Raw genomic sequence first — 20,452 nt, forward strand, 5'->3', positions numbered from 1 at the left:
TTCTGAAAATCATGTCCACATTTTTTGACCAGTCCAGTTTATTGACTAAGTACACCCCCAAGTACTTGTAGTTATCCACCATGTCAACACTGGCCCCTTGGATGGTCACAGGGGTCACTATCCCCTTCGAACTCCTGAAGTCAACCACCAGTTCCTTTGTCTTTGACACATAGAGCTGTAGGTGGTTTTTACAGCTCCATGTGTAGACAGGGGAACTAATATATAAGTACATAAAGAAATGTAGAAACATATAATGGAATAAATGAACAAGTGCATAAACATGTAAATGAATGTATAATTATAAATAAACAAATGAATAGGTGTAGAAATACATAGATGGGGAAACATGAATGAATTAATAAATGTAGAAACAAATAAAGTGATAAATAAACGTGGAAATTAAAAAAACAGAAAAATACGAATAAATGTAGAAACAAATACATGAAGAAATACATGAATACATGTAGAAATATAAGAATAAATGAATGATTGCATGTAGAAATACAGAATAAATGTAGAAATAGTATTTTTCATCAGCATCTATTTTACTCATGAGTTTAGTTACTTATATCTGCATGAATTTATTTATGTGTTGATACTTTACTTGTTTGGAACAACAGTGAGTTCCTGACATGATGAAAGTAGTGTAATGTGTAGTAGTGTGAGGGGCGTGGCCTCACGTGCACAATTAGGGCTTTGACTCAGCACAGGTGAGCTACATGCACGCGCCTGTCAGCTGCAGCTCGGGAGCGCGCAGGAGGACACAGGTGTTTCAGTCGCTAATGTCTCAGACACGAAGGACAATCATTCAGCAGCAGCAGAGTGTTAATGTGCAGGAGATCGAGCTGATAAACTCAGGCTGTGCTCTCGGTTCTCTTCCCTCTCACTGACATGACTCCTCCGGATGAATCCGGGACCTTCGCTGCGCTTGTTCTGGTCCTTTCACTGAGCGTTTCTTTTCAAGGTGAGACTCCACACGAACCTTCAGGTTTCAAGTCGGTTGCTCCTTTGCTGTTTGTTGCTTGTTCCTCTTATTATTAAGAAAAAGCCTGTGAATTCATTAATTAGTGTGTGATTGTTCCCTTTTGTAGATGATTTGTGATGAACCATGGTAATTACATTTATTTGTGCCTATTTTAAGTTTTAGTTTTAAGCAGAAAATAAACCTCTGTCATATATCATTATGTTTTACTATTAACTGTTTTCAAATGTGTCATGATAAAAATGTTCATATGAGTCAATAAGATCAATAAGTGTAATGATAAATGTCACATTATATTTAGTTCAGTAAGGATTTGTGTTCCTTCACTCAGGCTGCAGTTTGAAACTCTTCTTGAAGAGCAGAGAATGAAAAACACTTGTTAATGAGTGAAATATTTCATTAATCTGATGAATTATCATGTTTTATGCTCCTCTGTTGCACAATGCATTTAAGCATTATATCAATGTATATTGAACTTTTGATATATTGCAATTGCTGGAAATTATATTGTGATACTTACTGGTATTATTTGATTGCTCAGCGCTTTTTCAGAGAATTGATGACTTGGTAATTTAATATTTTCTCTCCAAACGTAATAACTCTATTCCATGCTGACAGGTGCTCACTGCAAACTGGTGGTTTAATTTATCTTGGAATAAAAAACCAAAGCTAAGTAAAATCCACCAGAAAGAATATTTCACAGCACACTCTCTATAAATTAAATATATTTTCATATAATCGCCTAACAGGTCAAATAAAGAGTGATACTAAATCCAACAAACTAATTTCAGTGTAAATTAAGTAAAAACTTTCCAATACTAAATAATAAATTGATGAGCGATGACTTCATGATTAAATGTTTCCTCTCCAAACTTGTTCCCTGGGCTCCGTGCTGACAGGTGCACACTGCCAACTGGTGGTGGCTCGTGTGGGCCCCAAATTGGTGAATGCAAGAGCCGGCAGCAATGTGACTCTGGCTGTCCTCTTCGGTGGGGCCACTGACCCAGCGGTCACCTGGTTAAAGGGAGAATTACCCGTCCTCACGTGGACCATTGGCTCCAGTGCTGCAGCAGACATCGGCCCAGAAAACAAGGGGGTGCTGAGGATCGAGGAGGACGGATCTCTTACCTTTGTGAATGTGCCGCTCGACCACGCTGGTAACTACACCATCGAACTGACAAAGTCTGGGCTGGGTAAAGCTGTGGCCACTTTCACTCTGAAAGTATTTGGTGAGTATAACTGGCTGATTTGGAGATGTGCTGATGTATTAACCATCACATATGTTTTGTATCCGCTTGTTCTGCAGTTTATTTTGGTCAAAAAGGGGAGATGTGGACTGTCGTGAAAAAAAACTACATTTTTGACTCTTCATTTGAAAAAACATTACATTTTGGGTTTGGTTTGGTTCTGCCAGAGGTTTCTTCCTGTTTAAGGGGAGTGTTTTGTCTACTGCTTGCTCAATGTGGAAACTGGGTCTCGACCTTACTATGTAAAGGGCCTTGAGATAATGTATGGTTTCATTTGGCGCCATACGAATAAAACTGAATTTAATTTGTGCAGCAGGGCAGTGGGTGTTTCTCCAGAGGAACCAGAGTCAGTCAACCAAGGCTCCCTCCCAGCCTCGGGGGCTGGAGGCCAATATTTATAGCATTAAATAACTAACTAAAACCTTGATGATGGTCAGTAGACGTGAAATATATAAATTCCTCAGGCCGAAAGTTAATCAGGTCTTCACAGATTTCTCATCTTAATAAGATATTGTGGTCGTGCATTTAGAAGGAAAACAGGTTCGATATCAAAAGGATTTCAGTGCTTCATCCTCTTTTCACCTTTTCTCTCACAGAAAACTTTGAGAATGTAAAGCTGACGGTGCAGCCTGATCTCCTCAAAGAGGGAGCTGGAAGCTTCCTCCTGCAGTACAGAGTGTTGAAAGGAGAGGTTGAGCAGCAGAGGTGGTTCTTCAACGGCACAGAGATAAAGACCAGCTCGCACTACACAGTGAACGACAGGAGCCTGGAGATACTCGACCCAAACCGAAATGACACAGGACGGTACACAGTGGTACTGACCAACCCCCTCAGCCGTGCGGAAGCTCATGTGAATATCACCGTGCTGTGTAAGAACTTTGACATCATTCTTATCCGCATCCATCCATCATTTTAGTTTCTGATCAATCTCCTGTATTTTCGTGGTCTGCTGTAGATGGACCAGACGAGCCCAGACTCGAGGCCCGTCCGGCGCAGCCTTTCTACGTACCCGGGGACTCTCTGAGCCTCGTCTGCCAGGCGGGCGGATCCCCACGGCCCACTGCTCAGTGGGTCTTTGGTGACCTGACCCTCTCTGACTCTGGAGTCCTGAATCGAACAGATGTTCAGATCAGCCAAGGAGGTGTTTATACTTGCAAGTTAACCAACCAGCAGACAAAAGAACAGCGGCAGAAGAGCATGACTTTAAATGTTTATGGTACGTGGAAAGCATGAGTTCTATATTCAGTGTTTTTATGTGATGGAATTCAGAATTAAGCCAGACAGATTTTTGAAAGCTGATATTGATATTAGGGAATAAAAAAATGTGTGATACTGATACATGATTGATAGAAATTCAATTGAAAATAAAAATGTTTAAATTATAAATGTAAATACACAACTTTTATACATTGCTTGTTTAGCTAAATAAAAGTTTTACTACCATGTCTGGGAAATTGAATAGGCAGATTTTATAATATATTGCTAAGTCTTCAGGAGGAAGGTCTTCAATCAATTCCCTCTTTGAACAGAGAAGCCGCCGGGCGACCCGATATGTTCTGTACAGTCGGTGAATGTGAACGCAGCCCTGCAGTATCACTGTCAGTGGCCGGGGGGAACGCCACTGGCTAATCTGTCGTTCCCAGCACTGAGCAACAGCAGCAGTGGAGCGGGAAACTTCAGCTTGACCGTCACCGCCTTGGCCAACTTAAATGGGAAAGCTGTCACATGCAAGGCAGCCCACCCAGTTCAACAGAATAAGTGCAATATTACAGCAAGTAAGTTTTAGATGTTCCTTGGGTTATCAGTCAAGGGTTTCCATTTGATAATTTGTCATTTTAAAAAACTGAGACCTCTGCAAAACCTTATCTTCCTGCAGGTCATCCTGTGGAGTTCCTCCCAGCTGTGAGAACCTCACTCGACTCTCAGGGCAAAATAGAGGTCGCTGTGCACTGTGTGAGTGAGGCCTCGCCTCCGGCTGTGGTGTCATGGTCCAAAGGCAGCGAGGCCATCGCCAACGGGACAGCGCACGAGATCAGCAGTGACACCACACAGCTCAAGATTCTCGGTTACAATGTCAGCAACTTTATCCAGCAAAAATACATCTGCACCTGCCGCAACCCACTGGGCAGCCAGAGGGGGGAAATCCAGTTACAAGGTAGAGTATAGCTGCTCTTGGAAATTAGCCAGTCACTTAATCAAGTTGTCAAATACCAAATATACAGTAAATACTTGCAGTTGTGTATTTAAGTAGTTGAGTTTGGGCTCTTCCCAAATTTCAAGAGAACGAACAGGTCATCAGATGAAAGATCTGCAACTCAAATTAGTTTTTTTTTTCTAAGCATAAAGGAGCATAAAATGTAAGTGTTCAAATTTAGCATCAAGTTTTACTTAAATACAGTACTTGAGTAAATGTTATTAGTTACCTACCTAAATAACAGACAATGAAGAAACAATTATATAGTTAAAAGTAGCATTCCTCCTTCTACATTTGATTTACAGCACAGTGCAGTGGTTGCTTGTACGACCAGAGTCAAAAGACACAATGGCTCCTCAGTCAGAGAGCCAAGTCATACCTGAGGTTACTTTTCTCTTTAAACAAAGCTCCCCAGTCTCGGTGAACCCCCGGCCCTCCCTCTCCTCCTGTCCTCTCCTGAGCTGCCCCCACATTCACAATCCCTCTTTCTCCAGGACCATCCATCTCAGATTTCAGTTTGTTCCCAAATCCCGAAGGAACCATCGTCACATTGACCTGGGAGGTCCCGCCCACCTCCGTCGTTACAGGTAAAGCAGTAAGAGAGACCCAGCTTGATTCTTAAACACCACACACAAACACGCTGTTCTCACTCTGAATCAGATTCGCTGACATTTACAAATTCAAACACGGGTTGAAAACAAACAACTGTCCACAGAAGATAGGGGCGTAAATATTGTGTCATGGGTAAAACCACCAGCTGAGCTAAAGCACTGTGAAAAGCAAATGTCACTTTTTATTGTAGCCTCCTTCCTGCCAGTTGGTATGTACATAAAATAACAGCAACATTTCCCAAATTGATGCTCGATCATGTCAAACTGAATTGCTTGTGCTTTCTTTGCAAAGGGTTCAACGTCCAAATGAAAGGACCAAAGCTCCAGAGCGAAAAGCATAATGGCACCGAATCGAGAGGCGCCTCAAACAGTTATCGCACCATCCAAAAGAAACTTGGCTCCATTCGGAGCACAGACGTTTTGGCCCTCGATCCAAACTTGTCGTACCGGTTTCGAGTCATCCCCCTAGCTCGTTCGACTGAGGGGAAGCCTTCTGATGTCCGCAGACTCGGCCCAGGTAGCGTTACATTTTGAGAACCAGATTTCTCACCACGGGGGGTTAGGGACGATGCAGCAGTGGGAAAATCATCGGTGACTCTCTGTGACATTAGGAGAAGGGCTGAGTGGTCCTGCCATCGCTGGGATTGCAGCTGGAATCCCCTGCAGCCTTCTCTTCCTGGCCCTGCTGGGCGGCTCCATCTACCTGTGTGTCTACTGGAACATGAACAAAAGTAGGTGCAAGGAAGATGAGGCATAGTTTTCTTCACATGCTGTGAGAAATGATTTTGACACTGTTTCTGTGTTTTGTAGGTCAGCAGGCGAGATACCCGGTGACCAGAGCCGTCGAGAAGGTTAAAATCTCTTCACTGACATAAGTAGAAGACCAGTGGTATATTGATGCCAGGAGGGTGGTAGGAGGTGGTAGATCATCCATCTTTCAACTCCAGTATCTGTGTAGAAGTACTGAAGTATTTTTAGATCAGGTTGTTGTATATATTGATGTATACAACAAATTCAAGCTTTAAAGCGACACAGGCGGAGTTATTAAATGAGGAGGAGGAGTTTTTTCGGTGGCTTCAATATCAACAAATGATTGTGCATCGTTAAATACAAACTATACAGTAAATCAGATTCTTTAGCATGTTCTACAATGAATTATGCAGCTATCACTGAGTTTTGTTTCCTCTCAACAGGCAATAACAACCCAGTCCGAGATGACTCCTCATCACCTGCTGACCGGAGGACTCAAGTCTCCCCCTGATTACAACAAATTACAGCAGGTAGTTTTTATCTATTAAAACACGTTGCTTCTTTTTGTGGATTCACAGTATGAACGATGAAACGTTGGTCTGTTTTCTCTCAGACTCCCTCTGAACGATCGGGGGCTCTCCCCACGTTCGTCCCTCCGCCGCCCACCAGAGTCGCCACAACCGTCTGAACTGAAGTATTTGTGTTGATGTGTGTATTAATTCTGTACAGATTTTATATATTTGTATCATTACTTTAACTGATTTAAATGTTCATTGTGTAACAATATTTATTGTAAGTTTTTACATATATTTAGCTTAATAACACAACTTGTCTCCCTTCTATTTATCCCAACGTAACATCTTATCAGGATATAATTCAAAACACAACTTAACAATACCGATTTCATGCCCCAGGTCACTTAGTGATATTCAACTGAATATTTTATATGTCCCCCTTTGGTATTTATTTTTTTATTGAATTGCATGTCATAATTCTTAGTTAAATCAATGTATTACTTCACATTGTATATTCTGTGTAAACATGCAGGATGCTCAAATAAATCCTCATTTATACACTTTTATATCTTGCCCCACATGTTCTTTATGCAGTAGTTTTTCAGTACAATCTTTATTTTGCATCTTTCTGTACTTATTTCTGTAGTTTCTTTCAGGACTACAGGTGTAAACACCGTTTGGGGCATGTTGTGTGTCGTGTCAGATAAAGTGACAGTACAGGTTTGACCACACATGGAAAAAGCAGAGATTGCAGAAACACTGTATCTAATATCAACCATGGACTCAAGAGAAAAACCTCCTTGTGTGATACAGCTGTTTGTGAATTAGACTAAAACAAAGTTAATACTCAAAGTAGCCCACATAACACATTCAGACTTGTAAGTTCAGATTTGAAATGATCTATATTTGATTATTTTAACATTTTCCATGGCACAATTAAATCAGCAAGGGGAAGCCTGCTCCTTCCTTCCCTTTTTTGTGGGAGTTGTGAAGTGATGAACACGAGGAAGCAAGATGGTTAGTGACGTCCCCTCTGAACAATAGTGGTTGTTGCCAAAACAAAGGATCATATCTTGGAAGTGTTGTCCTTTAAGATGAGGTCACACTCTGAGCACTAGATGGTTCTGTTGACTAAAAAAAAAATCTAATATTATTTTAACACACAAGTAAATATAAAGAAGCGACTTGATTCTGACTTATAGAATATAAGAATATGTATTATTATTAATGCAAAATGAATATTAATAATTAAGTAGCATCAGTATCACAGTGATTGGTAAGTATTTTAGAACCAGGCTTATACAACATTTGTCTATAATCTTAATTACAACAACTAAATATGTTACTTATACTTAATCTAAGTTACTGTTGTTTCATGTTGCTGTTATAATATCAGTTGTAATAAAACAAGGTTATATTGAGTACAAAAAATTACCAAGACTTTTCATAGTCCTGCAATTTTATGTTTCTCAACTCTAAATGGTTCTGGCATTTACCAAAATGTCTCCCGTCATGTAACACATCCACGAGGAGAAGTATGTGAAGTGAAGCATTGGCAGGACAGTTTTCCACAAGGGCTTGTTCCATTCATGCAACCAACCACCAGCACAAAGTCATCAGCTCGCACCGTTCACGGAATTAGCCCCATCCTCAGGTCCTTCTGGATATTGCACTTCCTACTGGTTGTGACTCACATAAACGCTCATTTTAAGGGGAATTTCTTTGTTCATGATTTAGACACAATTGTTTGTCCTATTTCTTCCTCTCTCTCTCTCTCTCAGATGAATACATCATGCTTTCTAAATACCAACTACACAACTAAGTATTTTTAAAGTTATGCATATACAAGCTAAATACACCAATCTAAAGCTAGATACACCAATCAAATTAACTTTGATAACAAAACTTTGACCAAATATTGACAGAATATTTTTGTGTTTAGAATATAAATTGATTCTAATTACTTCTTAAGAAATTCCTTTTTTTAAATAAAAATGTGGTTATTAATCATCTGAGACAGAACTGCTGCTGACGTGGTCAGAGTTCACTGAATGTAAACACAGAGCACCTGAGAAATAATCACCTGTGCTGATATTCCCTTCCTGGTTTCTTAAATAATCCAATCTTTTTTAAATTATCATTAATTTTATTGTTGCCTCTTTATTAGGTGAAATTGTATAGTGTAGTAAAATCTACGAGTGCAACTTACTGCCCTATGTTCATAAATTTTTTTAATGAAGACTGTCAATCAAAACTACAGTTGGCATATATATGACTTTTCCATGGTTACCAAATTATTGCATAATGTTATTGATAATATTGTAAATAGTGTGTGTCTCCATTTGTATCTGCAGTACTGGTGCAATGTTTCCATCATTACATATTTATGTTGAACTCTGTTTCATTTTAATAAGCACCTCTGTGGTCATGTGTCTGTTCTAAAGCGTGTGTGTGTGTGTGTGTGTCTGTGTCTGTGTGTCTGTGATACCCTGAAAGAAAGTGTGCATTTCAGCATGTTCCATTGACCACAGCAGTACTGCATGCCTTTGCACATCCACAGTTCCAGAACGCCTGAGAGAACAACAGATGAGCACGGCGCGGCGGCGGTGGCGGCCTCGCATCCCAGAACCTCCCCCATCCCCCAACACCACCACCCCTCCCCTTATACCCCTGACCCCCCAAAATACTCCCATGTAGTCCGGTGTGAAAGAGTCACGTGGCCTTTGGCCCAGCAGCTCAAGTGCATTTGTTCTGTGCTGATTGTTTTAAAGGATTTTGCCTCCATCAACAGAAAAGTGGAGAGGATAACTTTTTGGAATCCAGCCTAGGGCTTCCTCTTTGACGTTCCGCTCACTCCCGGCTTGCACTCTCTCTCTCACTCTTTCCCTGAGGAAAGGCTGACACTTAAGAGGATTGGTATATCCTGAGGAATTCAGGTAAGATGATGCTGGGTCTTTTGTAAATGGCTGATACCACATCGATAATAAAGAATAGGGAGTAAAATAACAAAGTAGATATGGTGCTGACCAGGGGGTGCATGTGGCACAGGTGGGCCGAGAGGGTCTCCACAATGGGACAGTGATAAGCTTTAAGGATTTAGCATTTTGTATCAAAGTGGGTGAGTTTTAAAAAATATATTTCTGTTTCAAGATTTCATTCCAAACTTGAGTTACAAGATTTCCCACAGGTTCCTTTCATGGGAATTGATAAATAAATAGTTTTCTGACTCTCCGCCCCTGAGTGTGGTCTCAGTTAGTGTAATTAACCTGGCTGTCATAGATGTTTGATTTCTGCTGCTGTGGTTTACGTCACATCATTGTTGCTGCTGTTGTTGTTGTCATACTCAAAAGAGACACAGGGAAACAGGATTTAACCTCAACGTGGGTTTATCTTCAAAGAGCTGGACACATCTGCTTTTGCCAAGACAAAGCCTCAGTTGTATCAGTATCTCTCACAGAGTGTTAGTTGTGTGTGAGTTGATGTTCACAGATCATTTTTGGATTCATGTTTTGTGTGGTTGGCTGAGGAAATGACCTATGTGTAACTTGTGCTGCAGGGAGTATGAAAACAAAACACATGTTGATGTTTCGTGGTCATGACGACCTCTCTGCCGCCTTGTTCTACATTACATACGTGCATGCTTCTCCTGCTGTGAGTCAAGATGTCTTCTGTGATTAAGGCCTACGGGAAGACGTGTAAAGGTTTCTCACAGTCAGTATTTCAGCTGATCTGATTCTTCACCTTCTCACACATGGTCCATAGGAAGGAGTCGCGTCAGTCATTGAGGAAATGTGGTTGTATAAATTCAACACTGTTTCCTAAAGGTCAAATAATAATGAAGATGGTGTGGGCTGGACAGAAGGCTGTTTTAAGAGCCAAGCCCATGTTGGGTGAATAGAAACAGGTGATCTTCCCTTCATTGGATATTTATTAAAGTCAGCTCAAAGATAAGCCCTCAATTTCCCTTGTGCCACATGTTACCATCATCACAGCAGAATGCATGTGGCAGCTCTAGATGCATCAGGCTTGTCCTGCCTTTGCATCAAAGCATTTCTGTTTCCATAATCATTTTCCTTCTGAATAAATATTAAAATCAATCTTTTTTTTTTACTTCATTACCACAAGGTCACAACTAAGACTTCTTATTTTCTCTTTTTGCACAGTGCATAAAGCCTTAGCTGCTGTCATAGTGTCACTCATGATGTACAGCTTCATGGGAGGGGGCCTGTTTTGTGCCATCGTGGGGAACATCTTGCTGGTGGTCTCCACAGCCACAGACTACTGGATGCAGTACCGTCTGTCCGGCAGCTTCGCCCATCAGGGCCTTTGGAGGTACTGCATGTCTGGAAAGTGCTACATGCAGACTGACAGCATTGGTAAGTGGTGAAATATCTTCTTGGACTTCTCTCAGATCTTCCAGGCCAACATGTCTGAATGATTATGTTCTGCCCTTACTTTAAAGGTACATCAATAATTTGTAGGTGACCCCTGTAGGATGATCAGGCTGCAGTCATACCCATTGGTGAAGGTGCTTTCAGCTACAGGCTAGTGGCAGCATGCTAACATGGTCACATATCAATGCTAACTTGCGGACCTGGAATTATTACCATGTTTACAAACATAGTTTAGCAGGTTATCATGCTAAAAGTTATCTCAGTTAGAAATGAGTACAAACACAATAGTACAGAGGTGGAGGATGTTGGCATATAGTAGTTTTGCAGGTATCGTGTCTTAAACCACAAAAAGTGTAGGAGACAGATTAATTCCCATCAAACATTGAAACTGTCAGGACTTTGGAAATAAATTGTTTTTTTCTTTTTCTTGTCTTACTCCTCCTCAGCCTACTGGAATGCCACTCGAGCTTTCATGATCCTCTCTGCCATGTCATGCTTTGCCGGCATCATTGCAGGAATCCTCTCCTTTGCCCACTTCTCAGCCTTCGAGAGGTTCAACCGCTCATTCGCTGCTGGGATCATGTTCTTTGTGTCCAGTGAGTCACAGTCGTATTAACCAAATATTTTTATGAAATGTCTTTTTACAACATCACATTGAGCATGAATGATGTGTTTTGTGGTGAATTTGCATATCATGTACAGTAACTGCCTGTTGCAGAAACTGTTGGTGCGCAGTGTAATGATTAACTGAAATGACCTTTAATATTACAGATACTCATTTAAATAATTGTCTCACTTGCCCACAATGCCAGCTCTCTTCGTTCTGCTTGCAATGGCAATTTACACCGGGGTGACGGTGAACTTCCTGGGAAAGCGTTTTGGTGACTGGCGCTTTTCCTGGTCCTACATACTAGGTTGGGTGGCTCTGCTCATGACCTTCTTTGCAGGTTTGTTCAAATACACAAGTGGAGTCAACTTCACTGTCATAACTGTTTCTTGCTGACAGTCGACAAAATCATTCTGAACTCTGACATGAATATTACACCTCTGTGTTTATGAAAAACAAACGATAAAAAAAACACGAAGACTGCCGTTTTTGTCATTTTCCCGAAGCTTTAATCACAACAGTTGTTAAAGAGGCTGTTGATAATGCATTTGACATATTCAAATATACACATATATTATCAAACTCACACATTAGTAAGCTAAGCTATGCTGGATAACTAAAAGAAGAATTAATTGGTCATTTAAAAAATTACTTTTCTTTCCATGCGTGTTTATTGTGCCACAATCTTGTACTTGACATCTCTGTGCTGAAGAAAATGCCTTTGTAGCAATTTACTTCATATCTGACTTTTGATTTGTTTTTTGTTGCAGGTATATTCTACATGTGTGCCTACAGAATGCATGAGTGCAGAAGAGTGGCTGGCCCGCGTTAAAGTAAAAAACACAAACTACTGTGTCAAGGGTGAAAATGATGTCAAATCTCATAAAAAAATAGAGCGTACTGTAAAATAATAAAAATTTGGAATTTGCATATGCAAATAAAATGTCTCTGCATTTTGTATTAAAAGGGTCTACATTGTTTTCAAAAGCAAAGATAAATAAATGTGAAATATAGTTGAAGTTAAAACAATATCTGAAGCAATCAACTTGGTATTTCTTGGACAATGTTGACTGGGATTGGCTCCAGGATATAATGGAAATGCTACATATTTCAATATACCGTTTATAATAAAAAGCACAATAATAACATTGAAGCTGGATAATATTGAAAGTGACTTTTACCCTTCGCTAGAGTTGGAGCCCTGCTTCTGAAACCCTGAAACAGGGAGTTTACGTTTCCTGAAAATTGACCTTTTACTGTTGCAGTGGAAGGTAGAGGAAGAGAAGTAGAAGATGATGGGATCAATGCAGGTGTTGAAGGTGCTAAGCAGTAAGGTGTAGTACCTCCACTCTGGGCTCTTATCCTGAATGAAACCCACCAAATGAGAGATATTGTATGGTAGCACGCAAATGAGGAACACTGCTAGAGTCCCCAAGGCCATACCGATGGTTTTCTGCTTCTGCATGTGGGATATCCTGGGCCGGCTGTACAGGATGTAGATCAATTGCACGTAGCAGTAAACACAAATTAAAAGAGGTACAAGGCAGAGGACAATGAAAAACTCCAAACGTACCGGGAGGAGGACCTCCAGCTGCTTCTCCGTAAAGTTCTCATAGCAAACACGGCCTTGAGTGTCATTGCTGGTGAGGGATGGGTGGTGCTGGGTGATGATAGTGATACTGCAGTGTACCAAAGACATCAGCCAAATGACTGCACTGATCACTACTGCATACACAGGATTTTTCAGCCGATGATAGGTGATAGGGAAAGCGACTGCAATGTAGCGAACCACACTGACAGCCATCAACAACAAGGAGCTGGTGTAGATGGTGGAGAAGAAAGTGAAGGAGGCGAGGGAGCACAGGAATTTGGGCAGATCCCACATCATGCCTGACGCAGCCTCGTGCATCTTGAGAGGAAGGATGATCAAGAAGAGCAGGTCGGAGACGGTCAGGTTGAGTAGCAGGACGTCTGTTGGATGTGTCTTGATGTGGATCTTGACACTGAAGGCATAGAGAGCCAGGAGGTTGGCTGGCAGGCCTATCACGAAGGTAATTATGTAGACCGAGAGAATCACCTCGCTCCTCACCATTTTCTATGGACCTGAACCAAAGGAAGTGAACAAACATCAATAAAAATGATAGGTTGCATATAAAACTGGAAAATACTTCTGATTTAAACTGAAGGACTATTTGTAAGTTTTTCAGCCGAAAATGGTTTATTGCCAAGAGTGGACAGTTTCAATGATTGCTCATCATTGATCACATCACTTTCTTTTTTTATACAAGAATTAATAAAGTTAACAAACATCATAAAATAAATACAGAAAAGTTGCAAAACAAAGGAGCCACACTCTCAATCTCCAAACACCAGATGTGGAAAAATGGTTCATAAGGTCAAAGTATATCCACTTACCTAATGGAAGACGTTTTGCGAATGTTAAAGCTTCAAGGAAGAAACAATTAGAGCTCTCTGGGGTTTTTTTCCTCGCTGTGCCTTGCTGATTCAAATGATAACTGCGGTGAGTCACACTCCAGCCCAGAGTCAAACTCTTTTCTACTCATTTTATATGGAACAACAAGCTGACACCAGCTGGTTAATCTTTACTTAAATGCAAAACAGCAGGTTCATTATGACTTTCATACATGCAAATAAAGGGACCTCCTCCCAATTCATAAACTCCAAACATGATAATTAGGTTTGGATTTCATCAGGCTGTGTATCTGCTTTAATTTATATTCACGCCCACATGATAAATTAAGATAAACTAATTATTTTTCCACGTAGAGAATCGATTTAGGACATCCCTCTCTGCTTTCATTCGAGACATCAGAAGGTTTAGAAGAATAAACACTCCACATACCCTTTGATATCCTTTGGCCTAGAGTAGCTTTGTCTCTGTTAATTTTTGACAGCTGAAATGTTGGTTTTCATTCCTTGCACTATCTACATTAGCATCCGTTTCACTGCAACAGGAAATGAACAACTCAAACACTACTGTGCATGTTATTCAAGTGGATATTGCGCTTAGGTTGCAACTGAATTGTATGAAGCAGCAGCAGATATCTTCAGATCAGCAGTCCAGATATTGTACATCGGTACAACAAACTTTGTGGAAAGTCAAAAGTAATATTTTTGAATGCTTGTGCAATAAAAGGTTTTACCATTCAGTGCTCTTGATTGCCCTATTACTGTCTGTTCTTAGATCTTACACGATGACAGGTGTAATGGAAAATTTGCATATGACCTTAGCTTGAACTCTTTCCTATGTCCGATCAATGCTCGTGTGCTGTGTTCAACAATTACTCATATAGAAACAGGGTAAAACTTTATATCAGGGAACACACAAAGTGAACATATCCAAGCACTTGATTGTAATTCATGTACAAAAACTTCCTCACTGATAAGCAGTAATTAGGAGGTTATTAAGGGAAAACTGTTAATCAATGGAGTAGTTGCAGAATAAGGTCATTAAGAATAAGGTATTAATAATTGCTTTATAATGACTAATAAAGAGCCAATATGCCTCTAATATCCAGGCTAGCAAGCAACTAGTTAATGGTTGATATGTGTTCCCTAATATAAAGTGTTACCAGAAACAGTTGTGCTCACATGCAGATGGACGATTCAACACTAGACAGACTCCTTTTTTTCATTTTTACCTTTCACTAACAAATGCCCTGAGTGTTGCTATGGACTCTGCAGATGTAACCTCAGAGTTTATGTCCTTGCTTGATGATGATCCACTTGTTGACCCTGAGCTGTGAAGATAGCAAACTTTTTCTTACATGCAGAAATCAAGAGCGGACAGTTTCCTGTGTTAACCAGACTACAGGTAGGTTCAGTTTTCATGCTATTACTCAGAAACACTTATCTCTTATGTTTCCTGTCTATCTGAATGTATAAAAACCTTCTTCTTTCCCTATTTGAGGTGTTCCACTCTGAGTATTCATGTTGAGTGTGAAAACCTCTGCAGAGCTTTCTATTAAAGATCCAAAGATAACTCCATTCTGAGAAACTCTTTATTTCACATCTCGAGATAAATTTCCACCACACAGGGCATCTACATTCTTCACAGACTCCATCTGGTCTCTGTCCCCCCAGATCTCTTCCACCCAGCCTAGGTAAGCCTGGAGGAACCCAAGGTCATCCCCAAAGTTTACAATTGGTCCTGTTCGACTCTGTCTCAGATCCCTCAGCCTCCTCCTCCTCACCTTTCTGATATCGTTCTCAACAATGCTGATCAAGGAGAAAGTAACCAAATCAGAGTTATTCTGATGAGGCATAGCTGACACTAGATGGCAGGGTTTCCACACATTCAATAACTGAGAACACTGAGCAGTTTCTGCATTTTAATCGTACGTCTTCAGAGAGGTGTTTGTGCTGGGGCAGTAAAGATGGGAAAGATTTTCAGTTCTCGGGATGTAATTGTCGACATTTTCAGCAACTTTTATATCTTTGCAGAAGTTACTTGTATGTTCCTTCACCTGGTCTCCCTCAGTGCCCAGCACAACACAACATCTCTGGAATTAATACTTCAGAGCTTGAGTCAATGGTTTTGTTGTGAGAATGATGGACACCTGAGGGAAAAAGCTTCCCTTGATGTTTGATTTCTGCTGCTGTGGTTTACATCACATCATTGTTGTTAGTTGTACAAACATATCTGTGATTTGTACCAACAGGACGCATAAAAACAAAACACATGTTGTTATTCATTGATTTATTGTGGATGGTTTGATTACTCTGTCCAGCAGCTCTCATGACGACCTCTGTGTACAAACACAGGTGGAGGATTTGCTTATATTATTTTTGCATGTAACTCTTCTGTAACAGAATCTTAAGTGAGTCGCAATACCCAAATATGTGCATGGATGATATGTTTTGTGGTGAATCTGAATATCATGCACAGTAACTGCCAGTCGTCCTGTTGCAGAAACTGTTGGTGCAGAGTGTAAACTTCAACTGAAATTCCCTTTGATATTACAGATACTTTAAACAAATATAAAGCTTTTTTTTGTCATTTTCCCAAAGTTTTATTCACAACAATTGTTAAAGAAGCTGTTAAAGGTGCACTCGATATATTTTCAACATATAAATTTTTTTTTCAAACTCGCACCTTAGTAAACTTCAGATATATTGGATAACTAATACAAAAATAAACATTGTCTTTAAGAAAATAATAATTTTCTGTCTATAATTTATTATTGTGCCACAATCTTGTACTTGACATCTCTGTGCTGAAGAAAATGCCTTTGTAGCAATTTACTTCATATGTGACTTTTGTTTTGGTTTTTGTTGCAGGTATATTCTACATGTGTGCCAACAGAATGCATGAGTGCAGAAGAGTGGCTGGCCTTCGTTAAAGTAAAAACACAAACTATTGTGTCAAGGGTGAATATTATTTGAATTCCCATAAAGAAATAGAGAACTTACTGTACAAAAATAGAATTTGGAATTTTGCATATGCAAATAAAATGTCTCTGCATTTTGTATTCAAAGGGTCTACATTGTTTTTGAAAGCCACACAGTCACTTTGAGCAGGATCAGATCACACTTCAGATTTTTTACAGGTCTAAGACATTGTTTTAGATCAATAAATGTGAAATACAGTTCAAGTTAAAAAAATATCTAAAACAATCTGTATGGTACTTCTTGCCCAACAGGTTTAGCTCCAGGATAAACGGTAGAGATAAAAGACGCAGAATGAATGGAATAATAAAAAGCACAATAATAACATTGAAGCTGGATAATATTGAAAGTGACTTTTACCCTTCGCTAGATTGGGTAGCCTGTCCTTGTAACTCAGAAACAGGGAGTTTACGTTTCCTGAAAATTGACCTTTTACTGTTGCAGCGGAAGGTAGAGGAAGAGAAGTAGAAGATGATGGGATCAATGCAGGTGTTGAAGGTGCTAAGCAGTAAAACGTAGTACCTCCACTCTGGGCTCTTATCCTGAATGAAACCCACCAAATGAGAGATATTGTATGGTAGCTCGCAAATGAGGAACACTGCTAGAGTCCCCAAGGCCATACCGATGGCTTTCTGCTTCTTCATGTGGGATATCCTGGGCCGGCTGTACAGGATGTAGATCAATTGCACGTAGCAGTAAACACAAATTAAAAGAGGTACAAGGCAGAGGACAATGAAAACCTCCAAACGTACCGGGAGGAGGACCTCCAGCTGCTTCTCCGTAAAGTTCTCATAGCAAACACGGCCTTGAGTGTCATTGCTGGTGAGGGATGGGTGGTGCTGGGTGATGATAGTGATACTGCAGTGTACTAAAGACATCAGCCAAATGACTGCACTGATCACTACTGCATACACAGGATTTTTCAGCCGACGATAGGTGATAGGGAAAGCGACTGCAATGTAGCGAACCACACTGACAGCCATCAACAACAAGGAGCTGGTGTAGATGGTGGAGAAGAAAGTGAAGGAGGCGAGGGAGCACAGGAATTTGGGCAGATCCCACGTCATGCCTGACGCAGCCTCGTGCATCTTGAGAGGAAGGATGATCAAGAAGAGCAGGTCGGAGACGGTCAGGTTGAGTAGCAGGACGTCTGTTGGATGTGTCTTGATGTGGATCTTGACACTGAAGGCATAGAGAGCCAGGAGGTTGGCTGGCAGGCCTATCACAAAGGTAATTATGTAGACCGAGAGAATCACCTCGCTCCTCACCATTTTCTATGGACCTGAACCAAAGGAAGTGAACAAACATCAATAAAAATGTAGCTATGATAGGTTGCATATAAAACTGGACAATACTTCTGATTTAAACTTTTGACCCAAAATCTGCACAGTGGTGATTGTGGTAAGGAGCAGCGGCACCGAAGTTCTGCAAATACACGCACTCAACCAGAATCAGTCAGTCAGGACCCCTTCAACACAGGAACGAACATCCTCTTTGAGCACAATGTAATCAAAGTGCACTTTGACTTTTTAGCTTGAGAGGAGATGTCATGACATACATTTTACAGGCTTAGGATACAGTATGTAGTTTAAAAGGTTTTACCCTGTAGTATAACTTTCTGATAACACTTTTTTATTAGGGAACACACAAAGTGAACATATCCAAGCACTTGATTGTAATTCATGTACAACAACTTCCTCACTTACCATCAATAAGCAGTAATTAGGAGGTTATTTAGGGAAAACTGTTAATCAATGGAGTAGTTGCAGAATAAGGTCATTAAGAATAAGGCATTAGTAAGTGCTTTATAATGACTAATAAAGAGCCAATATGCCTCTAATATCCAGGCTAATAAGCAACTAGTTAATGGTTGATATGTGTTCACTTATATAAAGTGTTACCAACTTTCTTTTTTCATACAAGAACGAATAAAGTTAGCCATGCTTTCAATCTCTGACTCCAAACACCAGATGTGAAAAAATGGTTCATAAAATAAACATATATCCACTTACCTAATAGAAGACGCTTTGAAAATGTTAAGGGCTTCAAGGACGAAACAACTAGAGCTCTATGGTTTTTTTTTCCTTGCTGTGCTTCGTGCTTTCAAAGATGAGCTGATATAAAACTATAACTGCAAAGTGGTGAGTCGCACTCCAGCCCAGAGTCAAACTCTTCTCTACCTATTATATACTGATGTATGCAAAACAGCAGGTTCATCTTGACTATCATATGTGTTTATAAAGAACCTCCTCCCACTACATAAACTCTAAACATGATAATAAGGTTTGGATTTCATCTGCATTTATTCATATTCACACCTGCACAATAATTTACGATGAACAGATTATTTTTCCACATAGAGAATCGATTTAGAACATCCCTCTCTGCTGTTCCACGTCAAAGATATTTGTTTTTCTCCCAATTAGCATCATTTTGACTGCAACAGGAAATAAACACGGCAGCCTCACAGTACTGTGCATGTAATTCAAGCCAGCAATGGACAGTAAGAGGAAAGTGATGAGTTTTCTGAACATTTCCAAGTAATAACCTGAATATGAGCACAATATGTCTCCTGCAAAATGCGTTACATAACTTATGGTCATTTTCATCCAATCAGATCAGTCGAAGACTTAAGCAACTCCATAATCTTTGTCTGGAGCTCCTTGTCTTCTCTGCATTCTTTGTGATGATTTTTAAAGTCTGGTGAGGTGTAGCTTACAATAGATGGCAGGGTCTTCACACATTAAATCCCTGGGAACACTGAGAAGGAGCTGCTGCGTTTTAATTGTGCGTCAGTGTCTTCAGAGAGGTTTTGTGCTGAGAGGGATGAGGGGCAGCACGGAAAGATTTTCATTATTCAGGATGTAATCTCAAACTTTTTCATCCTACTTTTGTGTCTTTGCAGAACTTGCTTGTGTATTTCTTCACCTGGCCTCCCTCAACGCCCAGCATAACACAACATCTCTGGGAAGAAATGCTTTGGAGCTTGAGTCGATGGTCTTGTTGTGAGAATGACAGATGCCTCGGGGGAGAAAGCTTCCCTCTATTAAAACCACCAACAGCTCTGACACTGGCTCTATTGAATTCACTACAATGTTTTTGACCAGGACTGTTCTAATCCCAGGGGAGTCAGAACTCATCTAATCCATCCAAGATGAAGAGTGAGGGGCTTGTTGAAAGCCGCTCCCTCATTCTCTGAGTAACTCTTTTACCGCTCCCTTTGTTTCAGGCGGGTTGTTTTATGAGCAGAAATGGAAACTGCAATGGGAGACATGAAGATAAAATGTACTGCGAACAAATTTGACATTAAATTATTTCAGATGGACATTTGAATTGAGTCCACGTACCTTGAATTAGTCAACTGCACACTCTTGCCTTCTCCTTCCTTGTTAGCTGCACAGTGAATAGACTATGAGATAATTTAATCAAATCAATCAAATAATAAATGGGACTTCATAAATCATCATATATAGAATATGAATAGAAATATTGTGATGAAATAATATATCTATACCACTAACATCAGGAGACTGGGTGGCACCCTTGCTCTTCCTTTGGAGTAGTTTTGCAAATAGGTTTCTACGCTGATGTTCACCATCTTAGCATGAAAGCATACTAATATAGTTTTATTAGCGTCATAGAAGTTTAATTTGTTTTTCAAGACCAAAGTTTTAGACAAGATGTTATAACTTTTTCACCCGATGATGTCACTAAATGAAAAGTTAGGAGATCTTCCAAGTCGC

General features: G+C 40.2%; 4 protein-coding genes across 5 annotated transcripts; 2 read left to right on the forward strand and 2 right to left on the reverse strand.

Annotated features, from left to right (window-relative positions):
• The first annotated feature begins 722 nt into the window (after positions 1 to 722).
• vsig10l (V-set and immunoglobulin domain containing 10 like) lies at positions 723 to 6,865 on the forward strand. Its single transcript, XM_020092739.2, has 12 exons — positions 723 to 964; positions 1,882 to 2,211; positions 2,826 to 3,098; positions 3,185 to 3,445; positions 3,759 to 4,004; positions 4,106 to 4,384; positions 4,918 to 5,010; positions 5,327 to 5,551; positions 5,646 to 5,765; positions 5,845 to 5,885; positions 6,228 to 6,314; positions 6,398 to 6,865. Exons 1-12 carry the CDS (start codon positions 892 to 894, stop codon positions 6,470 to 6,472), a joined length of 2,103 nt encoding a protein of 700 aa, XP_019948298.2. The 5' UTR covers positions 723 to 891; the 3' UTR covers positions 6,473 to 6,865.
• Positions 6,866 to 9,015: 2,150 nt separating this feature from the next.
• lim2.5 (lens intrinsic membrane protein 2.5) lies at positions 9,016 to 12,243 on the forward strand. The gene is made up of 5 exons (XM_020092824.2): positions 9,016 to 9,235; positions 10,463 to 10,675; positions 11,140 to 11,289; positions 11,506 to 11,640; positions 12,071 to 12,243. The coding sequence occupies exons 2-5, from the start codon at positions 10,498 to 10,500 to the stop codon at positions 12,130 to 12,132; spliced, it is 525 nt and encodes a 174-aa protein (XP_019948383.1). The 5' UTR covers positions 9,016 to 9,235; positions 10,463 to 10,497; the 3' UTR covers positions 12,133 to 12,243.
• A 149-nt stretch (positions 12,244 to 12,392) lies between these two features.
• LOC109633085 (free fatty acid receptor 2-like) lies at positions 12,393 to 18,813 on the reverse strand. 2 transcript variants are annotated; one of them, XM_069537646.1, is made up of 2 exons: positions 18,722 to 18,813; positions 12,393 to 13,403 (listed from the first exon to the last, which is right to left on the reverse strand). In XM_069537646.1, the coding sequence occupies exon 2, from the start codon at positions 13,390 to 13,392 to the stop codon at positions 12,478 to 12,480; it is 915 nt and encodes a 304-aa protein (XP_069393747.1). In that variant the 5' UTR covers positions 13,393 to 13,403; positions 18,722 to 18,813; the 3' UTR covers positions 12,393 to 12,477. The 2 variants fall into 2 exon arrangements, with proteins under 2 accessions (XP_069393747.1, XP_019948236.1); XM_020092677.2 differs by lacking the exon at positions 18,722 to 18,813 and adding an exon at positions 13,716 to 15,293.
• On the reverse strand, positions 15,928 to 18,860 carry LOC109633084 (free fatty acid receptor 2-like). Its single transcript, XM_069537645.1, has 2 exons — positions 18,722 to 18,860; positions 15,928 to 17,991 (listed from the first exon to the last, which is right to left on the reverse strand). The coding sequence occupies exon 2, from the start codon at positions 17,978 to 17,980 to the stop codon at positions 17,066 to 17,068; it is 915 nt and encodes a 304-aa protein (XP_069393746.1). The 5' UTR covers positions 17,981 to 17,991; positions 18,722 to 18,860; the 3' UTR covers positions 15,928 to 17,065.
• Positions 18,861 to 20,452: the final 1,592 nt, after the last annotated feature.

Source organism: Paralichthys olivaceus, chromosome 13 (assembly GCF_024713975.1).
Source record: "Paralichthys olivaceus isolate ysfri-2021 chromosome 13, ASM2471397v2, whole genome shotgun sequence".
In the NCBI taxonomy this organism is placed as follows: domain Eukaryota; kingdom Metazoa; phylum Chordata; class Actinopteri; order Pleuronectiformes; family Paralichthyidae; genus Paralichthys; species Paralichthys olivaceus.